Source organism: Leucoraja erinacea, chromosome 23 (genome assembly GCF_028641065.1).
Source record: "Leucoraja erinacea ecotype New England chromosome 23, Leri_hhj_1, whole genome shotgun sequence".
NCBI classification, from domain to species: Eukaryota; Metazoa; Chordata; class Chondrichthyes; order Rajiformes; family Rajidae; genus Leucoraja; species Leucoraja erinaceus.
The window spans coordinates 9696692-9718105 of record NC_073399.1 but is presented as its reverse complement, the minus strand read 5'-3'; the positions used below and the strand labels follow the sequence as shown (position 1 = coordinate 9718105).

Below are 21414 nucleotides of genomic sequence, written 5' to 3'. Positions count from 1 at the left end.
GTTATTCCAGTACTTTGTGTGTTTTTTTGTCAACCAGCATCTGTAATTCCATGTGTCCACAAGACCATACGACATAGGAGCAGAATTAGGCCATTCGGCCCATCATGTCTGCTCCTCCATTTGATCATGACTGATCTATTTTCCTCTCAATCCCTACATAATAATGAATTAGTCTGAATGGTTTTCCTAAACTACGTGCTACCAAACCAAAAATGAAAAATATTTATATTTTGGTTATTGTTCGTGCATTAAATGAAGGGAATAAAAAAGGGAAAATATGAACAATGCTGTACGATATTTAAATTTGGAATTGAAGTGCAATCTATGAGAGGGAGGACTATTTATTCAACAATAAATGTGCAGAGGCAACAATTGGCAGTCGAATATTGGGTGCAACACCAAATTGCAACATCACTGAAAGATAAGAGAAGTTCAGGCAGACCACACAAAAAAATGTATTAAAACAAATTATTGGGGTCAAGGCAATCACAACACAGCCAATGATAAGATTGTTACAGGGCAGATTACAGCTTCAAGTCTTCTCTATAAGGGACTATTAATTTGACAACCATTTTGTTGTACGATTATGGAGATTTGCTTGATTTTGCAGGTCAACATAAAACAAAATATTAACAATTAGAGTTACACCAGTTCTAATCAGCCACGCCATCTTCTTCACACTACACAAAATGCTAAAATCCTATTATTTTCTGAGAATCTGTCACTGGGAAATGCTGGCGTCTTCAAGGTGCTGTGATTAAAGACATTAGAACAGGGTACAGAAAAAGTTCAGGATATTCATGCAAAAGTGAACTTGTTGGAGAATTCATTGATGTTCTTTGAAAAAGTAACATGTGCTGTGCATGAACTAAGCCTGCCAGTGCCAGAGACTTGGTCCAATGAGGATGCATCGCAGCTTGGGTTGGTTACAGCTCCACCCAAGACCACACGAAATTGTAGCGAATTGTGGACGCAGCCCAAACCATCACACATACCAACCGCTTATGCCTCGGCAAGGCCAGCAGCATAATCAAGGACGAGTCGCACCCCAGCCACTCTCTCTTCTGCCTTCAGGCAAAAGGTACAGAAGTGTGAAAACGCACCCCTCCAGATTAGGTACAGTTTCTTCCCAGCTGTTATCAGGCAACTGAATCATCCTACCACAACCAGAGAGCAGTGCTGATAATTGCATCCTGATGGCATGAATGTTGAATTCTCCCAATTTTGCTAGCCCTTGCTGTCTCCTCCCCTTCCTTAACCCTCGAGCTGTCTCCTCCCATCCCCCCCCGCGGGCTCCTCCTCCTCCCCTTTTTCCTTCCTTCTCCCCTCCCACCCCCCATCAGTCTGAAGAAGGGTTTCGGCCCGAAACGTCGCCTATTTTCTTCGCTCCATAGATGCTGCTGCACCCGCTGAGTTTCTCCAGCAATTTTGTGTACCTTCTGAACTACCATATACCTCTTTGATGACCCTTGGACTACCCTTGATCGGACTCTGCTGGCTTTACCTTGCACTAAACATCATTCCCTTATGTATACACTGTGAATGGATCGATTGTAATCAAGGTATTGTCTTTCTGCTGACTAGTTAGCAGGCAACAAAAGCAACAAAAGCTTTTCACTGTACCTTGGTGCATGTGATAATAAACTAAACTGAAACCCCGGGTGCTGTTGTGTGTGGAGTTTACACGTTCTTCCTGTGGGTTTCATCCATGAGTTTAGTTTTGAATACATTGTCTGGATAAACGATTTGGTTGGCTAACAGGCCAGCATCTTTGGATGCAAAGAGATAGCCGACATTTTGGGTCGAGACCCTGCAACAGGTCTGAGATGGTACAGAGGAAGGTCATGGTATAAAGAGGTAAGGGGGTAGGGGCTGGCAGGTGGGTGGAGTCAGCTGAGGAGGGAGATGAAGGGCAGATGGGCCAGGTGGGAGGGGACGGCACGGTGCCACAGCAATAGAGTTGCTGCCTCACAGTGCCAGAGACTCAGGTTCGATCCCGACCACGGATGCTGTTTGTGCGGAGTTTGTACGTTCTCCCAGTGGCCGTGTGGGTTTTCTCCGGAACGCTCCAGTTACCTTTCAAAGGATTTCACAGAACTATTCCTTTCTATTAACATAATAGAAGAAAATGGGCATTTGACTTCAGCAATGGGCGGCACGGTTGCGATCCTGACCACGGATGCTGTCAGTAAGGAGTTTCTCCCCGTGACCGCGTGGGCTTTCCCCGGGTGCTCTGGTTTCCTCCCACACTCCAAAGACATACAGATTTGTAGGTTAATTGGCTTCTGTAAATTGTCCCCCGTGTAGGATGTTGACAGTGGGAATAAAGTATAACAATAAAGGACTATGAGTTCTTACTCCTGTGTACGGGTCTCATCACACAACACAGGGTGGGCCGAAGGGCCTGTTTCCACACTGTACCTCTAAACTGAACTAAAGGGGCACTCAGACATTGAAGGGTGAGAGAAAAAAAAGAGATAAAAGGGTGGCAGATAGAGGCTGTTGGTGGAGGGAAGGGGAGATAGAGACAGGAAGGTGATGAATAAAACGAGATGCTGCAGATGCAGGTTACACAAAAAAGCTGGAGAAACTCAGCGGGTGCAGCAGCATCTATGGAGCGAAGGAAATAGGCAACGTTTCGGGCCGAAACCCTTCTTCAGACTGATCGGGGGCGGGGGTGGGTGGGGACAAGAAAGGGAAAAGGAGGAGTAGCCAGAAGGCTGGGGGATGGGAGGAGACAGCAGGGGGGCTGAGGAAGGGGAGGAGACAGCAAGGACTAACAAAATTGGGAGAATTCGATGTTCATGCCCCCGGGGTGCAGACTCCCCAAACGGAATATGAGGTGCTGTTCCTCCAATTTCCGGTGCTGCTCGCTGTGGCCATGGAGGAGACCCAGGACAGAGAGGTCGGAGGCGGAGTGGGAGGGGGAGTTGAAGTGCTGAGCCACCGGGAGGTCAGCTTGGTTATTGCGGACCGAGCGGAGGTGTTCGGCGAAACGATCGCCCAACCTCCGCTTGGTCTCACCGATATAGATCTGCTGACATCTAGAGCAGCGGACGCAATAGATGAGGTTGGAAGAGATGCAGGTAAACCTCTGTCGCACCTGGAACGATTGCTTGGGTCATTGAACGGAGTCGAGGGGGGAGGTAAAGGGACAAATGTTGCATCTCTTGCGGTTGCAAGGGAAAGTGCCCGGGGAGGGGGTGGACCGAGAGGGAAGGGAAGAATTGACAAGGGAGTTATGGAGGGAGCGGTCTTTGCGGAAGGCAGATATGGGGGGAGATGGGAAGATGTGCAGAATCTGTTGATTAAGGAAAGTGATGTGAACCAGGTGAGGGAGGGGTGGAACTGGTTGAGCAGGTGGAACTGGTTGAGGAGAGGTTAAGACAAACAGAAGGTGAGAGGAAGATGGTATCAGGTGGGGTGGGGAATGAAATGTAATGATGGGGGTGGAGGCATTAGAGTGTCTGCAGTCTCTTTCATCTCCATTTTACTCAGGCCACCTGCTCATGGAATGTTGGAGTTTAATTTGGGTGGTGACTAAAAAGCAATCCAGAGATCTGGATTTACAAATCATTAAAGCAATTTAACAATTTTATAAGGTAGACAAAAGTGCTGGAGAAACTCAGCGGGTGAGGCAGCATCTATGGAGCGAAGGAATTAGGCAACGTTTTGGGCCGAAACATTGCCTATTCCCTTCGCTCCATAGATGCTGCCTCGCCCGCTTGAGTTTCTCCAGCACTTTTGTCTACCTTCGATTTTCCAGCATCTTGTGCTAACAAAGTACTGTACTTCAGTTTAAAAAAAATAAAATTCAAAAGCTATGTTACAAGTACAGATTATAGAGTAAGAAAACGTAATTCTAGTCTTCATATAATTTAATGAATGTGGAAGCATTGGAAAAAGTGCAAATAAAGATTTAAAAGGATTATACTATCAGTAAGATCTTGGAAGGTGCATTTTGATAGAGTAGATGTTACCATTTGCAGGAAACTGCAACCTAAAGATGATGGTCACTAATAAATCCCAAAGGGAGTTCAATTTAGTTTAGTTTAGAGATACAGTGCGCAGGCCCTTCGGCCCACCGAGTCCATGCCGACCAGCGATCCCTGCACACTAACACTAGCCCACACACACCGGGGACAGTTTACATTGATACCAAGCCTATTAACCAACAAACCTGTACGTCTTTGGAGTGTGGGAGGAAACCGAAGATCCGAGGACACTCACGCAGGTCACGGGGAGCACGTACAAACTCCGTGGAGACGGCACCCGTAGTTGGGATCGAACCCGGGTATCTGGCGCTGTAAGACAGCTACTCTGCCGCTGCGCCGCCCACAGGAAACTCTTCTTCATCGTGGTTTAATGTGGAACCACAGGAAGCAGTTGAGATGAATTGCAGAGAAGAGAAACAAGTGCAAGGGTGGGAAGGAAGAAATAAAAAGATGTGCTGATAGGGTGTGATGAAATAAGGCAGGAAGAGGTGTGCACAGAATTTCAGTTCACCTGACACTCCCTGGGCCATATGACCCGTCCTGTAAAGTCAACATGATTACATGTAGTCACAGCTTGAAATGCTCACCAAATCATGTTGCTCTTGCATCTGTTGGATTTTCTTCATGTATTTCTGATCCATCTGCTTTAGTTCATTTACCATTGACTCGCATTTTTCATTTAACCCTTTCTTGTCATCTATCAGCTGTCAGGAATAAATGCAGAAAAACAGTCAGACAAATTGCCATCAAAGCAAAAAGGGCATTAAGCAACAAATAACTTAATGAATTTAGCCCCCACGTACAATTGAAACAGACCGTCGCTTTGGTTAATTACTTCAAAGCCTCGCATCTGAACCAAGGAGGGGCAAGGAACTGCAGATGCTGAAATCTTGAGCAAAACACCAAAGTGCTGGAGGAATTTGGGTCAGGTAGTATCTGCGGAGGAACAGGACAAACGACGTTTCGGGTTGGGACCCTTCCTCGGACACTGAAGAAGGACCCCGACTTGAATCGTCGCCTGTAAATCCTCTTCACGGATGCTGCCCGACCTGCTGAGTTCCTCTAGCTATTTGTGCTTAGCTGATCATCATGCAGCCTTGTCAGATAGAGCACACGGGATATAGCAGGGTAAACTATAATGCAACATCACCTCCTGAATCAATGGAAGTTCATGATGGTTCATATTCAATAGCGCCACTTTTTGAAATAGGAAAATTATGCTTCAATAATCTTTCAAGATCAATGGGAAATTCGCTTTTACTCTGCCATAAATTTGGATTTATTGCTTCATACAGTGCTGATTTAACTACAGGCTTGCAAGATTATTTTTATTATTTTAGAGATTAGTAATCCTATAGCTGTTAATTTTATTTCCCTTATTAACCCGGCCTCCATTTTATGTTGTTACACTTTAGAGTTACAGTGTGGATACAGGACCCACTGAGTTCCCCACGACCAGCAACCACCAGCTAGCACGATCCTACACGCTAGGGACAATTTACAGAAGCCAATTAACCAACAAACCTGCACGTCTTTGGAGTGTGGGAGGTAACCAGAGCACCCGGAGAAAACCCACGAGGTATTAAAGAGAATGTACAAACTCCGTACAGACAGCACCTGTAGTCAGGAATGAACCGGGGTCTCTGGCGCTGTAAAGCAGCGACACTGGACTCGGTGGGCCGAAGGGCCTGTTTCCACGCTGTGTCTCTAATGTAAACTAAATTGTATATGAAACCACTGTACAATCTTTAACCTATTAACATATTATTTATCACTGGCACCAGATTATCTATCAATGGAAAATAACATTGGTTGTTAGATCATCAATGTCCTATTTCGCCAACCCTACTTGTCCAACTCAGTCTGAAGAAGGATCTCAACCCGAAAAGTCACCATTCCTTTTCTGCAGAGATGCTGGCTGACCTGCTGAGTTACTCCAGTTTTTTGTCATAGGGTGGTACAGTGTGGAAAGAGGCCCTTCGGCCCAACTTGCCCACACGGGCCAACATGCCCCAGCTACACTAGTCCCACCTGCCCGCGTTTGGCCCATATCCCTCCAAACCTGTCCTGTCCATGTACCAGTCTAACTGTTTCTTAAATGTTGGGATAGTCCATGCCTCAACTACCTCCTCTGGCAGCTTGTTCCATACACCCATCACCCTTCGTGTGAAAAAGTCATCCTTCAGATTCCTATTAAATCTTTCCCCCTTCACCTTAAACCTTTGCCCTCGATTCACCGTCATACAGCATGGAAGCAGGCCCTTCGGCCCAACTTGCCCACACTGGCCAACATATCCATATCCCTCAAACCTGTCCTATCCATGCACGTGCAACTGTTTCTTAAATGTTGGAATAGTCCATGCCTCAACTACCTCTTCTGGCAGCTTGTTCCATACACCCACCATGTGAAAAAAGTTACCCCTTAGATTCCTATTAAACCTTTTCCCCTTCACCTTAAACCCATGTCCTCTGGTCCTCCATTCATCTTCTCTGGTCTAGAGACTCTGTGCATCTACCTGATTTATTCCTCTCATAATTTAATGTATATTTTAGGATAGGCAAGATTGATTGTAAAATGCAGCTGATTGTTAAAATGTGATTTTACCTGATCAATGAACGCTAGATGCCTTTGGATAGTTGACTCGTACTGCTCCTTCTGCACCCGTAATCTTTGGCTCATTTCCTTTTCGGTCTCCTTCATGTGACGCACAGTTAATTCCCTCTGTTGCATCTGGTAAGAAAATGCTTTGGTCACTCGAGGTTTAAACAGAAACTATTCACATTTGTTCTACTGCAAAGTTTCTCCTTGCTCATATGGATTAAACGCATGATTTAGTGATGCATGGGCATTGTTCCAACTGCAACAGAAATACGGGTGAGAATGAGGAACAAGATAGAAATGTGTACCAGTGGAGAACATAATACTGGTGAACTTGGCAAGACTACAACCTACTAAACCCCAGAGTTACTAAAGGTGGGAAGTGTGACCTCCCAATTCAAAATAGGAGGAAGAGAGGAAGCAGAGAAGAACTAACCTGGTAGATTAATGTCAATGGTAGGGAGAATAACGATAGTGCACCTGATAAATAATAATAGTCATAGCGCAGGTATATGGGACTAGGGGAGATTATGTGTTCGGCACGGACTAGAAGGGTCGAGATGGCCTGTTTCCGTGCTGTAATTGTTATATGGTTATTTATATGGTTATAGGGCAGGGTGTGTGTGTGTGTGTGTGTGTGTGTGCGTGCGTGTGCGTGTGTGTGTAGTGTGTGTGTGTGTTTGTGTAGTGTGTGTGTGTTTGTGTGTGTGTGTGTAGTGTGTGTGTAGCATGTGTGTAGTGTGTGTGTGTGTGTGTATAAAAATATAATATTCCTCTCATAAATCTATATCCATATATATATATCTATCTATATTACTAAAACTCTGTCCTTGACCGCTTTTGGCGATCTGTGCTGCGATTTCCGAGAGAACGCCGCAACCTACGGCCGTCATTTTTGGCCACCTCGCTCACAGCCCCCCTCCGCTGCATGTGTGCCGAGGATTTTCCCCGTTGATGAAATATGACAGAGATATTAATGTTTTTACAAATGTTCCCATTCTCTTTGCTGCTCCTGCTGGTGGGATGGGGGAAGGACTATAAAACCAGGAAGTGGTGTGCCCCAATCAGTCTCTACAAGATGGAGGTCTGAGCTCTGAATGACTGAACAAATGTCTACACAGCTGTGAGTAAGTACCCTTAATTTGGTTTGAAAATGAAAATATAGTTAGTTTGATGTAAAAAAAGCACTGCCTGCAAATGTTTGTTGTTTGGGGGGTTTGGGTTCTCTCTCCCCCCCCCCCCCCACCCCCTCTCTCCCCCTCTCCCCCCCCCCCCCCCCCACCCTTTTCCCTCCCCCCCCTCCTCTCCTCTTCCCCCCCTCTCCTCCCTTCTCCTCTCCCTTCCCTCCTCCTCCTTCCTCCTCTCTCCCCCCTCTCTCTCCTCCCCCCTTCTCCTCTCCCCCCTCCTCTCCTCTCCCCCCTCCCCCCTCTCCTCTCTCCCCTCTCCTCCCCCTCCCCCCCCTCCCCACCGTCCCTCCCCTAAAACACCCCCTCCCCTCCACACATCCCTACCCCCTTCCCTCCACCCACCCTCCCCCTCCATGCTCCCCCCTCTCTCCCCCCTCTCACCCCCCCTCCTCTCTCCCCCCCCCCCCCCCCCCCCCCCTCCCCTAGATGTGACTGCAAGTTGGGGGCTATGCGTCAGTAGATAGGGTGGTTATGGGGTAAAAGGAGCAAATTAATAATATTAATAATATCAAGGGAGGTAATTAGCGCGAGTGCGGGGTGGGGGGGGGAATAGTTAGTGTGTGTGATGCTGCATGCCGCCTCCCCCCCCCCCCCCAACCGCTAGTTGGGGGAACAGACCCAACGGGTCTGCACTTGGTCTAGTAGACTGTAGATTTATGAAAGGAATATTATATTTGAGTGCACAATTAGTAGGATAGATAAGGTGCTGTGTATATTTTCAGACGTCTGTGGATAAAGTTGGTCAACAAGATTAGTGCCCACAGAAGTACGATAACACATTAATATGGACTGAGAAGTGGTTATTGAGCACTGAGTGTAGAATAAAAATATTAGTTCCGATTGTTGGAAATCCCAAGAATTTGGCTTTTAACTCACTGGGCTTGCTTTCTTGAACTCTGTTTCATGTCACTGGGACCCCGTTTCTCTCACTGGGACACCGTTTCTCTCACTGGGACACCGTTTCTCACGCTCACTTTAAACTCACTGGATTTCCTTTAAACACATCAGAATCATAAGATCATATGTGATCGGAGTAGAATTAGACCATTGTCCATCAAATCTACTCTGCCATTCAATCATGGCTGATCTATCTCTCCCTCCTAACCCCATTCTCCTGCCTTCTCCCCATATAACCTTTTACACCCCTACCAATCAAGAATCTATCTATCTCTGCCTGAAGTATATTCACCGACTGCCTCCACAGCCTCCTGCAGCAAAGAATTACAGATTCATCACCTTCTGACTAAAGAAATTCTTCCTCATCTCCTTCTTAAAAGAACGTCCTTTAATTCTGAGGCTGTGACCTCTCGTCCTAGACTCTCCCACTAGTGGAAACATCCTCTCCACATCCACTCTATCCAAGCCTTTCATTATTCTGTATGTTTCAATGAGATCCCCCCCCTCATTCTTCTAAACTCCAGCGAGTACAGGAGTAGTGCCATCAAACGCTCATCATATGTTAACCTACTCATTCCTGGGATCATTCTTGTAAACCTCCTCTGGACCCTCTCCAGAGCCAGCACATCTATCCTCACATATGGGGCCAAGTCTACTTTAGCGATCGTGCCTTTGACATTTTCTGCAGTTGTTTCTGTTTTTGCTCTTTCCCCAGTTTTCACGACATTTTTTCTTCAAATGTTTATCCAATTCGCCATTCAAAAATTGGATCAACCATGTTCTGGTCATTCAGATCAGTACATTCATAACATTCATTTTAGAAAGATTGGCGCAGGTCAAATTTCCAATAAGCGGTCAATTGACAGGCAGCACAGCGGCGAAGCGTGAGTTGCTGCGTCACAGCGCCAGACAATGGATGCTGTCTGTACAGAGTGTGCACGTTCTCCCCATGACCTCTCACATTCCAAAGGCATGTGGATTTGTATGTTAATTTTAACGTTAATTGGCTTCTGTAAATTGTTCCCAGCGTGGAGTCTGCACCGACACCTGCACACTTACACTATCCTACACAAATTAGGGGCAATTGTTTACATTTACACATTTATACCAAGACAATGAATGTACAAACCTGGAGTGTAGGAGGAAACCAAAGATCTCGGAGAAAACCCACGCAGGTCACAGGGAGAATGTACAAACTCCGTACAGACAAGCACCCGTAGTCAGGATTGAACCCGGGTCTCTGGCGCTGTGAGGCAGCAACTCTACCGCTGCACCACCCTGCCACCGTTCACCAGGGATGTTGCCCGACCCGCTGATTCACTGCAGCACTTTATGTCCTTTGTTTTAAACCACCAACTGCAGTTCCTTGTTCCTTGGTACATGCGCTCTCTCCTCTGGACTGTTTGGTCACCACCCCTTCTTCACGCCCTCCATTCCTCAATTAGCTGCCCAGTTCCCCTTCAAACTCACACACAGCAATCTTTGCCCCAGCCCACTACAACCTTCACTCACCCTCGGCAACTTACAAACTGAATGGTCTACTCCTGCACCTATTGTCGATTGTCCTAGGTAGACAAATATGCTGGAGAAACTCAGCTGGTAAGGCAGCATTTATGGAGCAAAGGAAAAGGTGACCTTTCAGGTCTCTTCCCAAAACGTCACCTATTCCTTCGCTCCATAGATGCTGCCTAATCCGCTGAGTTTCTCCACCATTTTTGTCTACCTTCGATTTTTCCAGTTCTTTCTTAGTTTTCCAGTTCTTTCTTAAACATTCTACATTTCCTTATCAACGTCTGCTTTGATTTGTCATTTTCACACCTTACCCTTCCATATCTCTTGACACTCTCTCCCCTGGCACTCAGTCTGAAGAAGGTTATCAACCCAAAACATCACCCATTCCTTCTCTCCAGAGATGCTGAGTGTCCCGCTGAGTTACTCCAGCATTTTGGGTCTATCTTCGTTGTAAACCAGTATCTGCAGTTCCTACACATATTATTTTGGTGATTGTTCAAATGAGCTTGGTTCATTTTTTTTTTTTTTTTTTATTAGTTTAGTTTATTGTCACATGTACCGAGGTACAGTGAAAAGCTTTTGTTGCGTGCTAACCAGTCAGCAGAAACATGATTACAATCAATTCATTTGCAGATACATGTTAAGGGAATAATATTTAATGCAAGGTAAAGCCAGCAAAGTCCGATCAAGGATTTTCCGAGGGTCCCCAAAGAGGTAGAGAGTAGCTCAGCACTGCTCCCTGGTCGTGGTGGGATGATACAGTTGCCTGATAACAGCTGGAAAGAAACTGTCCCTGAATCTGGTGGTGTGCGCTTTCATAATTCTGTACCTTTTGCCTGATGGGGAGAGAAGAGGGAGTGGCCAGGATGCGACTCATCCTTGATTATGCTGCTGGCCTTGCCGAGGCATCGTGTGGTGTAAATGGAGTCAATAGAAGGGAGGTTTGTGTGATGGTCTGGGGCTGTGTCCACAATTCGCTGTCTTTTCTTGTGATCTTGAATGGAGCTGTTCCAAAACCATGATGTGATGCATTAGGGTTAGGGTGATGCATTTACAGTCATTTCGTAATACTTGACAAGGCAAGCATTGGAGGAACCAAATGCTTTTCTGTTGCTTTTGTTGGCACGGAAGAAAATGAATGTTCTGCTTGTTTAACCTTACAATCGCTGGCAGCTTTATCCAAAATTAAATATTTGTTCTAGTCCGAGCCTCTCCCTCTTCTCCCCTCTCCCATCAGGCAAGAGGTATAGATGTGTGAAAACACACGCTGCGAGTTTCTTCCCAGCTGTTAAAGCTGTCCCACGGTACGTTCATTCCAAGAGCTCTCCCGAGTTTGCCCTGATTCGAACTCGGAGATTTACGGTAACGGCCGCTCGTCGGTACTCGGGGCTCTCGTGGACATTTTTCAACGTGTTGAAAAATCTTCACGAGTCTTCCTGTGCTTATCTGCCATTAGCGAGTCTTCCCAAGTACCTGCCGTTAGCGCTAAGAGACATCCCCGAGCTCCGACGTACCCGCTACGTTCATTCTCCATGCTTACCACGAGTTTGATTTTTTAAAAACTCGGGAGAGCTCTTGGAATGAACTCACACCGTGGGACAGGGCTATTATCAGGCAACTGCACCATCCCATCAACAATAGAGAGCAGTCCTGAGTAACTATCTACCTAGCACCTAGTGGGCATTTGTGGCAGTGCCCTGGGATGGTTCAGGTCTTATCTGGCGGACAGAACTATGTGTGTAAGCCTTGCTGGTTTTGAATCCTCCTCTGCTCCTCTGTCATATGGGGTTCCACAGGGCTCAATTTTAGGGCCTCTGCTTTTCTCACTGTACTTACTTCCTCTGGGTTCCATTCTTAGAAAGCATGGCATCTCTTTTCATTGTTATGCTGATGATAGCCAACTATATATAACCATATAACCATATAACAATTACAGCACGGAAACAGGCCATCTCGACCCTTCTAGTCCGTGCCGAACACATAATCTCCCCTAGTCCCATATACCTGCGCTCAGACCATAACCCTCCATTCCCTTCCCATCCATATAACTATCCAATTTATTTTTAAATGATAAAAACGAACCTGCCTCCACCACCTTCACTGGAAGCTCATTCCACACAGCTACCACTCTCTGAGTCTATATATGCCGCTGAGGAAGGAAGATGCATTCTCTGTCAAATCACTTCTGTTATGTCTTGATGACATTAAATCCTGGATGGCCCTAAACTTTCTAGGATTTCATGAAAAGAAGACAGAGGTGATATTGTTTGGTCCCAATGGCTGCCGTGAACCTCCCCCTGTTGACTTGGGTCCCCTGGCACGGTATGTCAAGCCAACAGTTTTGAACCTGGGTTTTAAGATGGACAGTGATTTTAAATTGGATCATCAAATAGTCGCGGTAGTAAAGTCCAGCTTCTTTCATTTAAGGCAGCTGGCAAAGGTGAAGCCCATTCTTGAGCGGCAGCATTTTGAAACAGTAATCCATGCCTTTATCACGTCTAGGCTGGATTACTGTAACGCACTCTATTTTGGAGTTGCTCGATCTTCCCTGGCTCGTCTCCAGTTGGTTCAAAATGCTGCTGCTCGCCTTTTAACTGGAACTCGAAAGAGGGAGCACATAACGCCAATTCTGGCCTCCCTCCACTGGCTCTCGGTGTACTTTCGAGTTCATTTTAAGACTCTTTTATTTGTTTTTAAATCTTTAAATGGCCTCGCCCCGCCTTACCTCTCTGAGCTGCTTCATCCCTATGCTCCTGCCCAGTGCCTCAGGTCAGCTGCTCAGCTGCTCCTGGAGGTACCGAGGTCTAAGCGGAAGCTCAGAGGGGATAGAGCCTTCTCTGTTGCTGCTCCAGCGTTATGTAACACTCTGCCGTTGCACATCAGACAGGGCCCCTCACTGTCCATCTTCAAAACCAATCTTAAAACCCATTTCTATTCCTTGGCTTTTGACCCTGCATGAGACTTTGCTCCTGTTTTAGTGTTTTTACTGGGGTTTTTTTAAATTGTTTTTACTCTCTCTTTTAATGTTTTTATTGTTGTGTAATAAATTTTTGTCCATGATTAGTCATGTACAGCACTTTGTTGCAACAGTGATTGTTTAAAGTGCTCTATAAATAAATTTATTATTATTATGATCGGACGTTACGTTGCACTAAACGTTATTCCATTAATCATACTGTATGTATATCTGCTCGATTGTAATCATGTATAGTTTTTCCACTGACTGGATAGCATGCAACAAAAGCTTTTTACTGTATCTCAGCACACGTAATAATAAACTAAAATACACTGAAATAGACACAAAATGCTGGAGTAACTCAGGAGGTCAGGCAGCTTCTCTGGAGAAAAGGAATAGGTGACGTTTCAGGTCGAGACGCTTCTTCAGACATAGGATTACTCCTGCATTTTGTGTCTATCTTCGGTGTAAACCAGCATCTGCATTTCCTTCCTAAACTAAACTAAGTTTGGTATTTTAAATTGTTCTTATCACCAAACAAACATTTTAAATGATTACAATTTGGCATCATAAATGCATTATCAATGATGTTCAAGAATACACAAGATTTGGGTTTTGTGAACATTTAATGGAAGTGATAAGCACCCACAGCCTCCAGGTTGTTATTCTCTCCGTTCATCTTTGAGATAGGAGGTGGGAATGAGAATTTATTTCAAGATACAATATTGGGACGGAATGTTTTGTGTAAAAGGATCAGACTAATCTAATGAATAACATGGAACTGCAGATACTGGTTTACACCAAAGAAAGACAAAGTGCTGGAGTAGCAGCAGGTCAGGCAGCATCTCTGGAGGACATGGTTTGGTGGCGCTTTGGGTCGGGACCCTTCTTCAGACTCAATCAATCAATCGATCAGATTTATTCAGTGTTTAAGAAGAAACTGCAGATGCTGGAGAATCGAAGGTACACAAAAAAGCTGGAGAAACTCAGCGGGTGCAGCAGCATCTATGGAGCGAAGGAAATAGGCAACGTTTCGGGCCGAAACCCTTCTTCAGACGTCTGAAGAAGGGTTTCGGCCCGAAATGTTGCCTATTTCCTTCGCTCCATAGATGCTGCTGCACCCGCTGAGTTTCTCCAGTTTTTTTGTGTACCTTTGATCAGATTTATTCATCACATACACAATAAAGTGCAGTGAAATGAACTTGCCAGCAGCGGTACAATAAAAAAAGAACACACAATACACAATTAAAATTGAACACAAACATCCACCACTCAATATTGTATACAATATAACATAGGGACATTCTGCATGGGCTTCTATCGAAAACCCTGTGGTCATTTGTGGAATTTTAATACATTATTTTGGCAGTGCACTCTAAAGTTAATGATAAGCTTCTACCAACTTTAAATATTGTGGAGACGCACTCGCTATTTACCAAAGCAGTCTGTAACATGGCAACAGTACGCTTTTTCTCTTCACATTCCAGTTTTAACCTGATCATTGAGCTCGTCACCTCGGTTGCCATGACTGAAGCATGCTCAAGGTGGGCCTGTTCCTCCTCAGATAATAACCCCTGGAGATAGAACACAAAACATTTTACCGTTCACTGCCAAGAGTTTACAATAAACTTTCATTAAATTTATAAAGCAATCCAGTATTTAACTCCCAGGTTTCATCCTCCCATCCTTCAACAAAGGGAAAATTCCCTGCATGCAGAGGGCAGTGCAGGCCGGTTCCCTGGATACTTTCAAAAGAGAGCTAGGTAGGGCATTTAAAGATAGCGGAGTCAGGGGATATGGGGAGAAGGCAGGAACGTGGTACTGATTGTGGATGATCAGCCATGATCACATTGAATGGCGGTGCTGGCTTGAAGGGGCTATTGTCTATTGCAGCAATAACTTCCCTCTTGCTTTAGTTTAGATTAGTTTGGAGATACAGTGCAGAAACAGGCCCTTCAGCCCACCGAGTTTATGCCGACCACCAGCAATCCCCGCGCACTGTCACTATCCCACACACACTAGGGACAACTTACAATTTTCCCAAGGCCAATTAGCCTACGGACCTGTACGTCGTTTGAGTGTGGGAAGAAACCGGAGATTCCGGAGAAAACCCACGCACGTCACGGGGAGAACGTGCAAACTCCGAACAGACAGCACCCGTAGTCGGGATAGAACCGGGGTCTCTGGCGCTGTAAGGCAACAACTCTACCGCCACTCCACTCAAACATTGGAAAACGTAAACTCGATCAGCAAGTACAAGGAGGATCAAAGCAGGATTCACTCATTAGCTCAGTCAACAGAGGTGGACACACAATGTTTCAGGTCTATAATCCTTCATCACAAGGCGTCATTGACCCAAATGTTATTAAGCATCTTTCCAGATGGGCGGCACGGTGGTGCAGCTGGTTGAGCTGCTGCCGCACAGCGTCAGAAATATTTCAGATTTTTCAGTAAATTCATTGCATTTTTCTGTAAAACTCCTCGGGTTTGATTCTGGAGCTGCAGCTAAATTGATCACATTTCTCCACATTGGCCGTCATCAGTCAGAGGATTGAGTATGGAAAGTTGGGAGGTTTTGATCCAATTTTCTAAGACATTGGTGAGGCCACATTTATTGTATTGGGTAATTGTGTGCAGTTTTGGTAAGACGTTGTTAAGCTTGAAAGGGACCAGGGAAGATTTACCAGGATGTTGCCAGGACTCGGGGGACTGAACTATCGGGAGAGGTTGAGCAGGCTACGGCTTTATGCTTTGGGGCACAGGAGGATGAGGAGTGATCTTACAGAGGTGCACTAAATCATGAGAAGAATAGATCGGGTAAATGCACAGTCTCTTGCCCAGAGTAGGGGAATAGAGAACCAGAGGAAATGGGTTTATGATGAAGGGGGAGGAAAAAGGTTTCATGGGAATCTGAGGGGTAACATTTAGACAGGTAGGTTTGGAGGGATATGGGCCAAACGCAGGCAGGTGGGACTAGTGTAGATGAGGCATGATGGTCGGCTTGGGCAAGTAGGGCTTGTTTCCACACAGTATGACTCTATGTGACTTACCTCTCTGGGTGCCATTGAGGTACAGGATGTTGGCCGTTCTTGCTCAGCGTTCTCCATCTCATCCAGGAAACTCATAATGCTTTTCAACTTTGCTTCTGACAACAGAGTACCATCCTCAGGCCGACCTGAAACCTCTTCTATTTGTCCGAGCTTCTCCAGGTTATCTGCCGTCAGGGATGTCGAGTTACAATCCTATTTTGTTAAAAAGAGAGCGGAGGGTAACAGAAGGTAGACACAAAATGCTGGAGTAACTCAGCGGGACAGGCAGCATCTCTGGAGAGAAGGAATGGGTGACGTTTCGGGTCGAGACCCTTCTTCAGACTGACGTCAGGGGAGTGGCGGTGCTGGCTCAGGGCCGAATGGCCTACTCCTGCACTTATTGTCTATTGAGTGGGTGGTACAGAGATAAAATGTAGTCGGAGACAGTAAGACTGGTCAGAGAACTGGGAAGGGGGAGGGGATGGCGAGAGAGAGAATGCAAGGGCTACTTGAAGTTAGAGAAGTCAATGTTCATACCGCTGGGGTGTAAGCTGCCCAAGCAAAATACAAGGTGCTGATCCTCCAATTTGCGCTGGGCTTCACTCTGACAATGGAGGAGGCCCAGGACAGAAAGTCAGTGTGGGATGGGAAGGGGAGCTAAAGTGTTGAGCAACTGGGAGATCAGGTAGGTTTAGGCGGACTGAACGGAGGTGTTCAGCGAAACGATCGCCGAGCCTGCGCTTGGTCTCGCAGATATACAGGAGTCCACACCTGGAACAGCGGATACAGTAGATGAGGTTGGAGGAGGTGCAAGTGAACCTCTGCCTCACCTGGAAAGGCTGTGGGGGTGTCCTTGGACGGAGTTCAGGTAAAGGGACAGGTGTTGCATCTCCTGCGGTTGCTGGGGAAAGTACCTGGGGAGGGGGTGGTTTGGGTGGAAAGGGACGAGTTGACCAGGAAGTTGCAGAGGGAACGGTCTCTGCGGAACGCGGAAAGGGGTGGAGATAGGAAGATGTGGCCAGTGGTGGGATCCAGTTGGAGGTGGCGAAAATGTCAGAGGATTATGTGTTGTATGCGACAGCTGATGGGGTGGAAGGTGAGGACAAAGGGGACTGTCCTTGTTACGAATGGGGAGAGGGGGGAGCAAGAGCGGAGTTGCGGTATATCGAGGAGACCCTGGTGAGGGCCTCATCTATAATGGAAGAGGGGAACCCCGTTCCCTAAAGAATTAGGACATCTCTGATGACCTGGAATGGAACACCTCATCTTGGGCGCAGATGGAGGAATTTGGAGCAGGGGATAGCGTCTTTACGGGAAGCAGGGTGGGAAGAAGTGTAGTCAAGATAGCTATGGGAGTCAGTGGGTTTATGATAGGTCAGTCGATAGTCTGTCTCCTGTGATGGAGGCGGTGGGATCAAGGTCAGTCGAGTCTATCTCCTGTGATGTCGAGGGTGATAGTACAGTCCATCACCGATTTTCCAGCAACTGATGACCTGGCACCTCCTTTAATCAGGACAGAACTACTTATTATTATGTGACCTCTGTGGAACCCGGTAATAATTCCCATTATCACTTTCCTTCTTTATCAGATTCCAGCTGGGCCCAAGGCTCCATGTACCTCTTCTCCTGGTATTGGGTGTCGAGACAAAATGTCTGCTTCATTTCTTATTGTACTCTTGGAACACACACACAATATACTCAAACGTATAGGTATAGGCATGAGAGATACATGTTTATATCTGACTCCCATATATGCTCTACCTCATGCACACACACATAGATATATGTTTGTGTGTGTGTGTGTGTGCGCGTGTGCGTGTGTGTGTGTGTGTGTGCGTGCGTGCGTGTATACATATATCAGGCACTGGTCAGGCCGCATTTGGAGTATTGTGAACAATTTTGGGCCCCATATCTGAGGAAGAATGCGCTGGCATTGGAGAGGATACAAAGGAGGTCTACAAGAATAATCCCAGGAATGAGTGGGTTAACATATGGATATTATTAAGGCAGAGAAAGATAGATTCTTGATGAGTATGGGAGTCACGGGTTATGGGGAGAAGGCAGGAGCATGGGGTTAGGAGGGAGAGAAAGATCAGCCATGATTGAATGGCGGAGTAGGCCGAATGGCCTAATTCTGCTCCTATCACTGAATACCTTATGACCTGACAAGTACATTTTACCTGCAGTATATGTCTTGGATGAGAATATCTGTGGTTTGCTGACGACACAAGGTTTATTCATGTTGTAGATGGTGAGGATGGTTGCCGAAGGATACAGAGGGACATAGATCAGTTAAAACGTTGGGTGAAACAGCGGCAGATGCAATGTAATCTGGAGAAGTGTAAGGTAATGCATTTTGGGTTGTCTAATACTGGCAGGACATATACTGAAGACGGCAAGGACTTTAAAAGGGTGGTTTACAGAGGGGTCCTTGGGCACAAATTCATAGCTTTGCTGAAAATGGCGCCACAGATGGACAAGGTAGTAAAGCTGGTGTTTACCTCTGCCTTCATCGGAAGGGTTGCTGAGGACAGGAATTGGGACATCTTTCTCCTCCTGATCCTCAGAGCAAATACAAAGATGAGCTTCTCGATTGGTTTTGAAGGCTTTCATCTCCATTGAACGTTATATGAGAACTTGTGGGTTTGTCAGTATGGTATTGGTGAATTATGTCTGCACTCTGTGTGAATGCAAGATGAAGCCCGATTGAGCAGATCATCTGGCATCTTTCCTTCACGAAAGGCCAGCGCTTACCTCGTCTATCCAGGCATATTTATCCCTTTTGTACACCTTTGGTTCTGGAAGTAGTTCGGGTTCTGTCTCCAACAGTCTGAGTGTGTCGAGCACATCGTTCAGCGTTGTTTTAGACTGGGCAAAACTCAATGCCATTGCCTCCTGCTCCTCAGCTGGCATCTCTCTCAGTATCACATCCTGCGATTGGTTCTGCAAAGTATTGAGAGCAGTTGCTCAAACCGAGCTTTCTATAGGATGCTTTGTACCAACAAACTCCTCCAATACTAAATGTAAACTAATGGGTTCAGTTTGGCGGCACGGTGGCGCAGCGGTGGAGTTGCTGCCTTACAGTGAATGCAGCGCCGGAGACCCGGGTTCGATCCTGACTACGGGTGCTGTCTGTACAGAATTTGTACGTTCTCCCAGTGACCTGCGTGGGCTTTCTCCGAGATCTTCAGTTTCTTCCCACTCCAAAGACGTACAGGTTTGTAGGCCATAAAATGAGACACCATTGTTCATAAGTCATAGCAGCATAGTTTGGCCATTCGGCCCATTGAGTCTACTCCGCCATTCAATCATGGCTGATCCATCTCTACCTCTCAGCCCCATTCTCCTGCCTTCTCCCCACAACCTTCGACACCTGTACTAATCAAGAACCAAATATTCTGCAGCCAAATGCAGTAGCTGAAATGGCATCAAAACTCACAAAAAATATTAAAAGAAAATAACTAGGAAATCTAGTTTTATGATCAAAGACTGTCAAAGACTGGGATAATTGACATGATCTTTGATTGACTGTGCCATGCAATCTTTTGTACACACAAGCAGATAGGATCCATGACTCAATAGAAAGAAAACACTTCAGACACTACAGCATTCTTCTCAGCGTGGCAATGAAAAGATGGTGCTATTATTATTATTTTTTTTTTAAATGATTTTACAAATTAAAAAATTCACCAATATTTTTAAATTGCTTTCTCCATTCCCTTAGGGTATTGGCCCTTGCAAAATTGTGGCAAGCCATTGCCAACCTGTATCTCGACATTATATAGACCTCAATAGTGAACATTAACAGGCATTCTGACTGTGGAGAGATGAAGCAAAAGAATTTTAATGGAAATCCACAGAAAAATGAAATAATCGCATATGGAGCAGTACAAAATGCGAAACGAGAAACTAACAACAACACGATCAAGAGGCTGATCAGACGTTAAATAAAAATTAGAGATGAATTAGAAAAACAAGATAAAATCATCTAACCATAAAACGGATACGGTTGCATTCTCACTGAGCGTCCCATATCAGTCCTCGATTTTCATCCAATGAAAAAAGCTGCACTTGTCCCATCAATTTCTATTTAAATTTCATTCTGAAGTAAGCCAAATAATGTGGAATGAACATAATTTTTTCCCCCCTCTGACATTAGCTGGTAAATCCTCACATCTCATTCTATGCCCTCTGCAAAGCGATAATACTCCTACTGATGGATCAACTCTTTGAATGCATTTCTTTATCCATGAGGTTCTAAGCAAATAAGTCCATTCCTAGTGTATACTTCAGCTATCTTTAAGGTTAGTCTCGCTATTTGAATTCCTTTCCCCGGATTTATGAAGTCTAATTTAAATTGTCAGCCCATCTACACATGTTCTCACATTACAATCATGAGGAACTTCAAGATGCTCTTAACATAGCACTAGATGCAACTGATATGGCTCAATGCTGATACCAAATGCCCACATATTTGTATGTATTAACTTAGTGTGCTCAAAATAAAACTAACTATTCTCTACCTTACTAGATAGTCGGTAGGTCAGGTAAGATCTTTGAAAATAAAAACAGACTTAATGCTTCAGCTTGAAAATCTTTAAGCATAATCGATTTTTAACTAACCCTACTCTTACCAAGTTAAATCACTGGTTTTATAAGAAGATTACATCTTAGAATAATTCAACTCATACCTGCGATTCTTCTGTTTTCACACAAGGTCCCACAGTAGTTTCAGTTCTTGGGTTAGAATACACTTCCAGGTCTGCGGCTGCATTGGGAATGTTTAAAAAGAAATGAAGTAAAGATGAAATGCAGGCATATTGAGAAAAAGATGCAGTCACAAGCATGAATAAACTTATAGGTGTGTGAGGAGGAGTCGCCAATACAATGTCAGAGCCAGCATTGTCATGCAATATTGCAACAGCTCCTTTAAGACACCACCAACCACCAGGCACCGACTTACACTAATCTGACACTAACCACATTTTGATTCCTATATGAATGGGAATTTATGTTAGAGGCCAATTCTTTGGGTGCCTGGGATATGGAAAGTAACTGGAGCACCAGGGAGAAACCTATGTAGTCAGAGGGAGAACATGCAAACTCCACACAGACAGCACCTGTGCTGAAGGCTGAACCAGGCCACTGGAGCTGAGGCACAGCTCCCCCAGCTGCACCCCTTATGGCTGAAGCTTCGTTGTATAATGAATCTCTAAAATCTCAAGACAAATTTACAGCT

The 21414-nt window shown here is 45.4% G+C and overlaps 1 protein-coding gene across 2 annotated transcripts in view; it reads right to left on the bottom strand.

Moving 5' to 3' along the window:
• The window catches only part of cep131 (centrosomal protein 131), a 71724-nt gene that overhangs the window by 20870 nt on the left and 29440 nt on the right, over nt 1-21414 (bottom strand). For both annotated transcript variants that reach the window (XM_055653824.1, XM_055653825.1), the window contains 6 exons: nt 20867-20943; nt 18930-19118; nt 16197-16388; nt 14583-14720; nt 6601-6726; nt 4583-4699 (listed from right to left, as the gene is read on the bottom strand). In XM_055653824.1, the coding sequence (XP_055509799.1) occupies nt 4583-4699; nt 6601-6726; nt 14583-14720; nt 16197-16388; nt 18930-19118; nt 20867-20943 (839 nt within the window). The remainder of the gene's footprint in view (nt 1-4582; nt 4700-6600; nt 6727-14582; nt 14721-16196; nt 16389-18929; nt 19119-20866; nt 20944-21414) is intronic.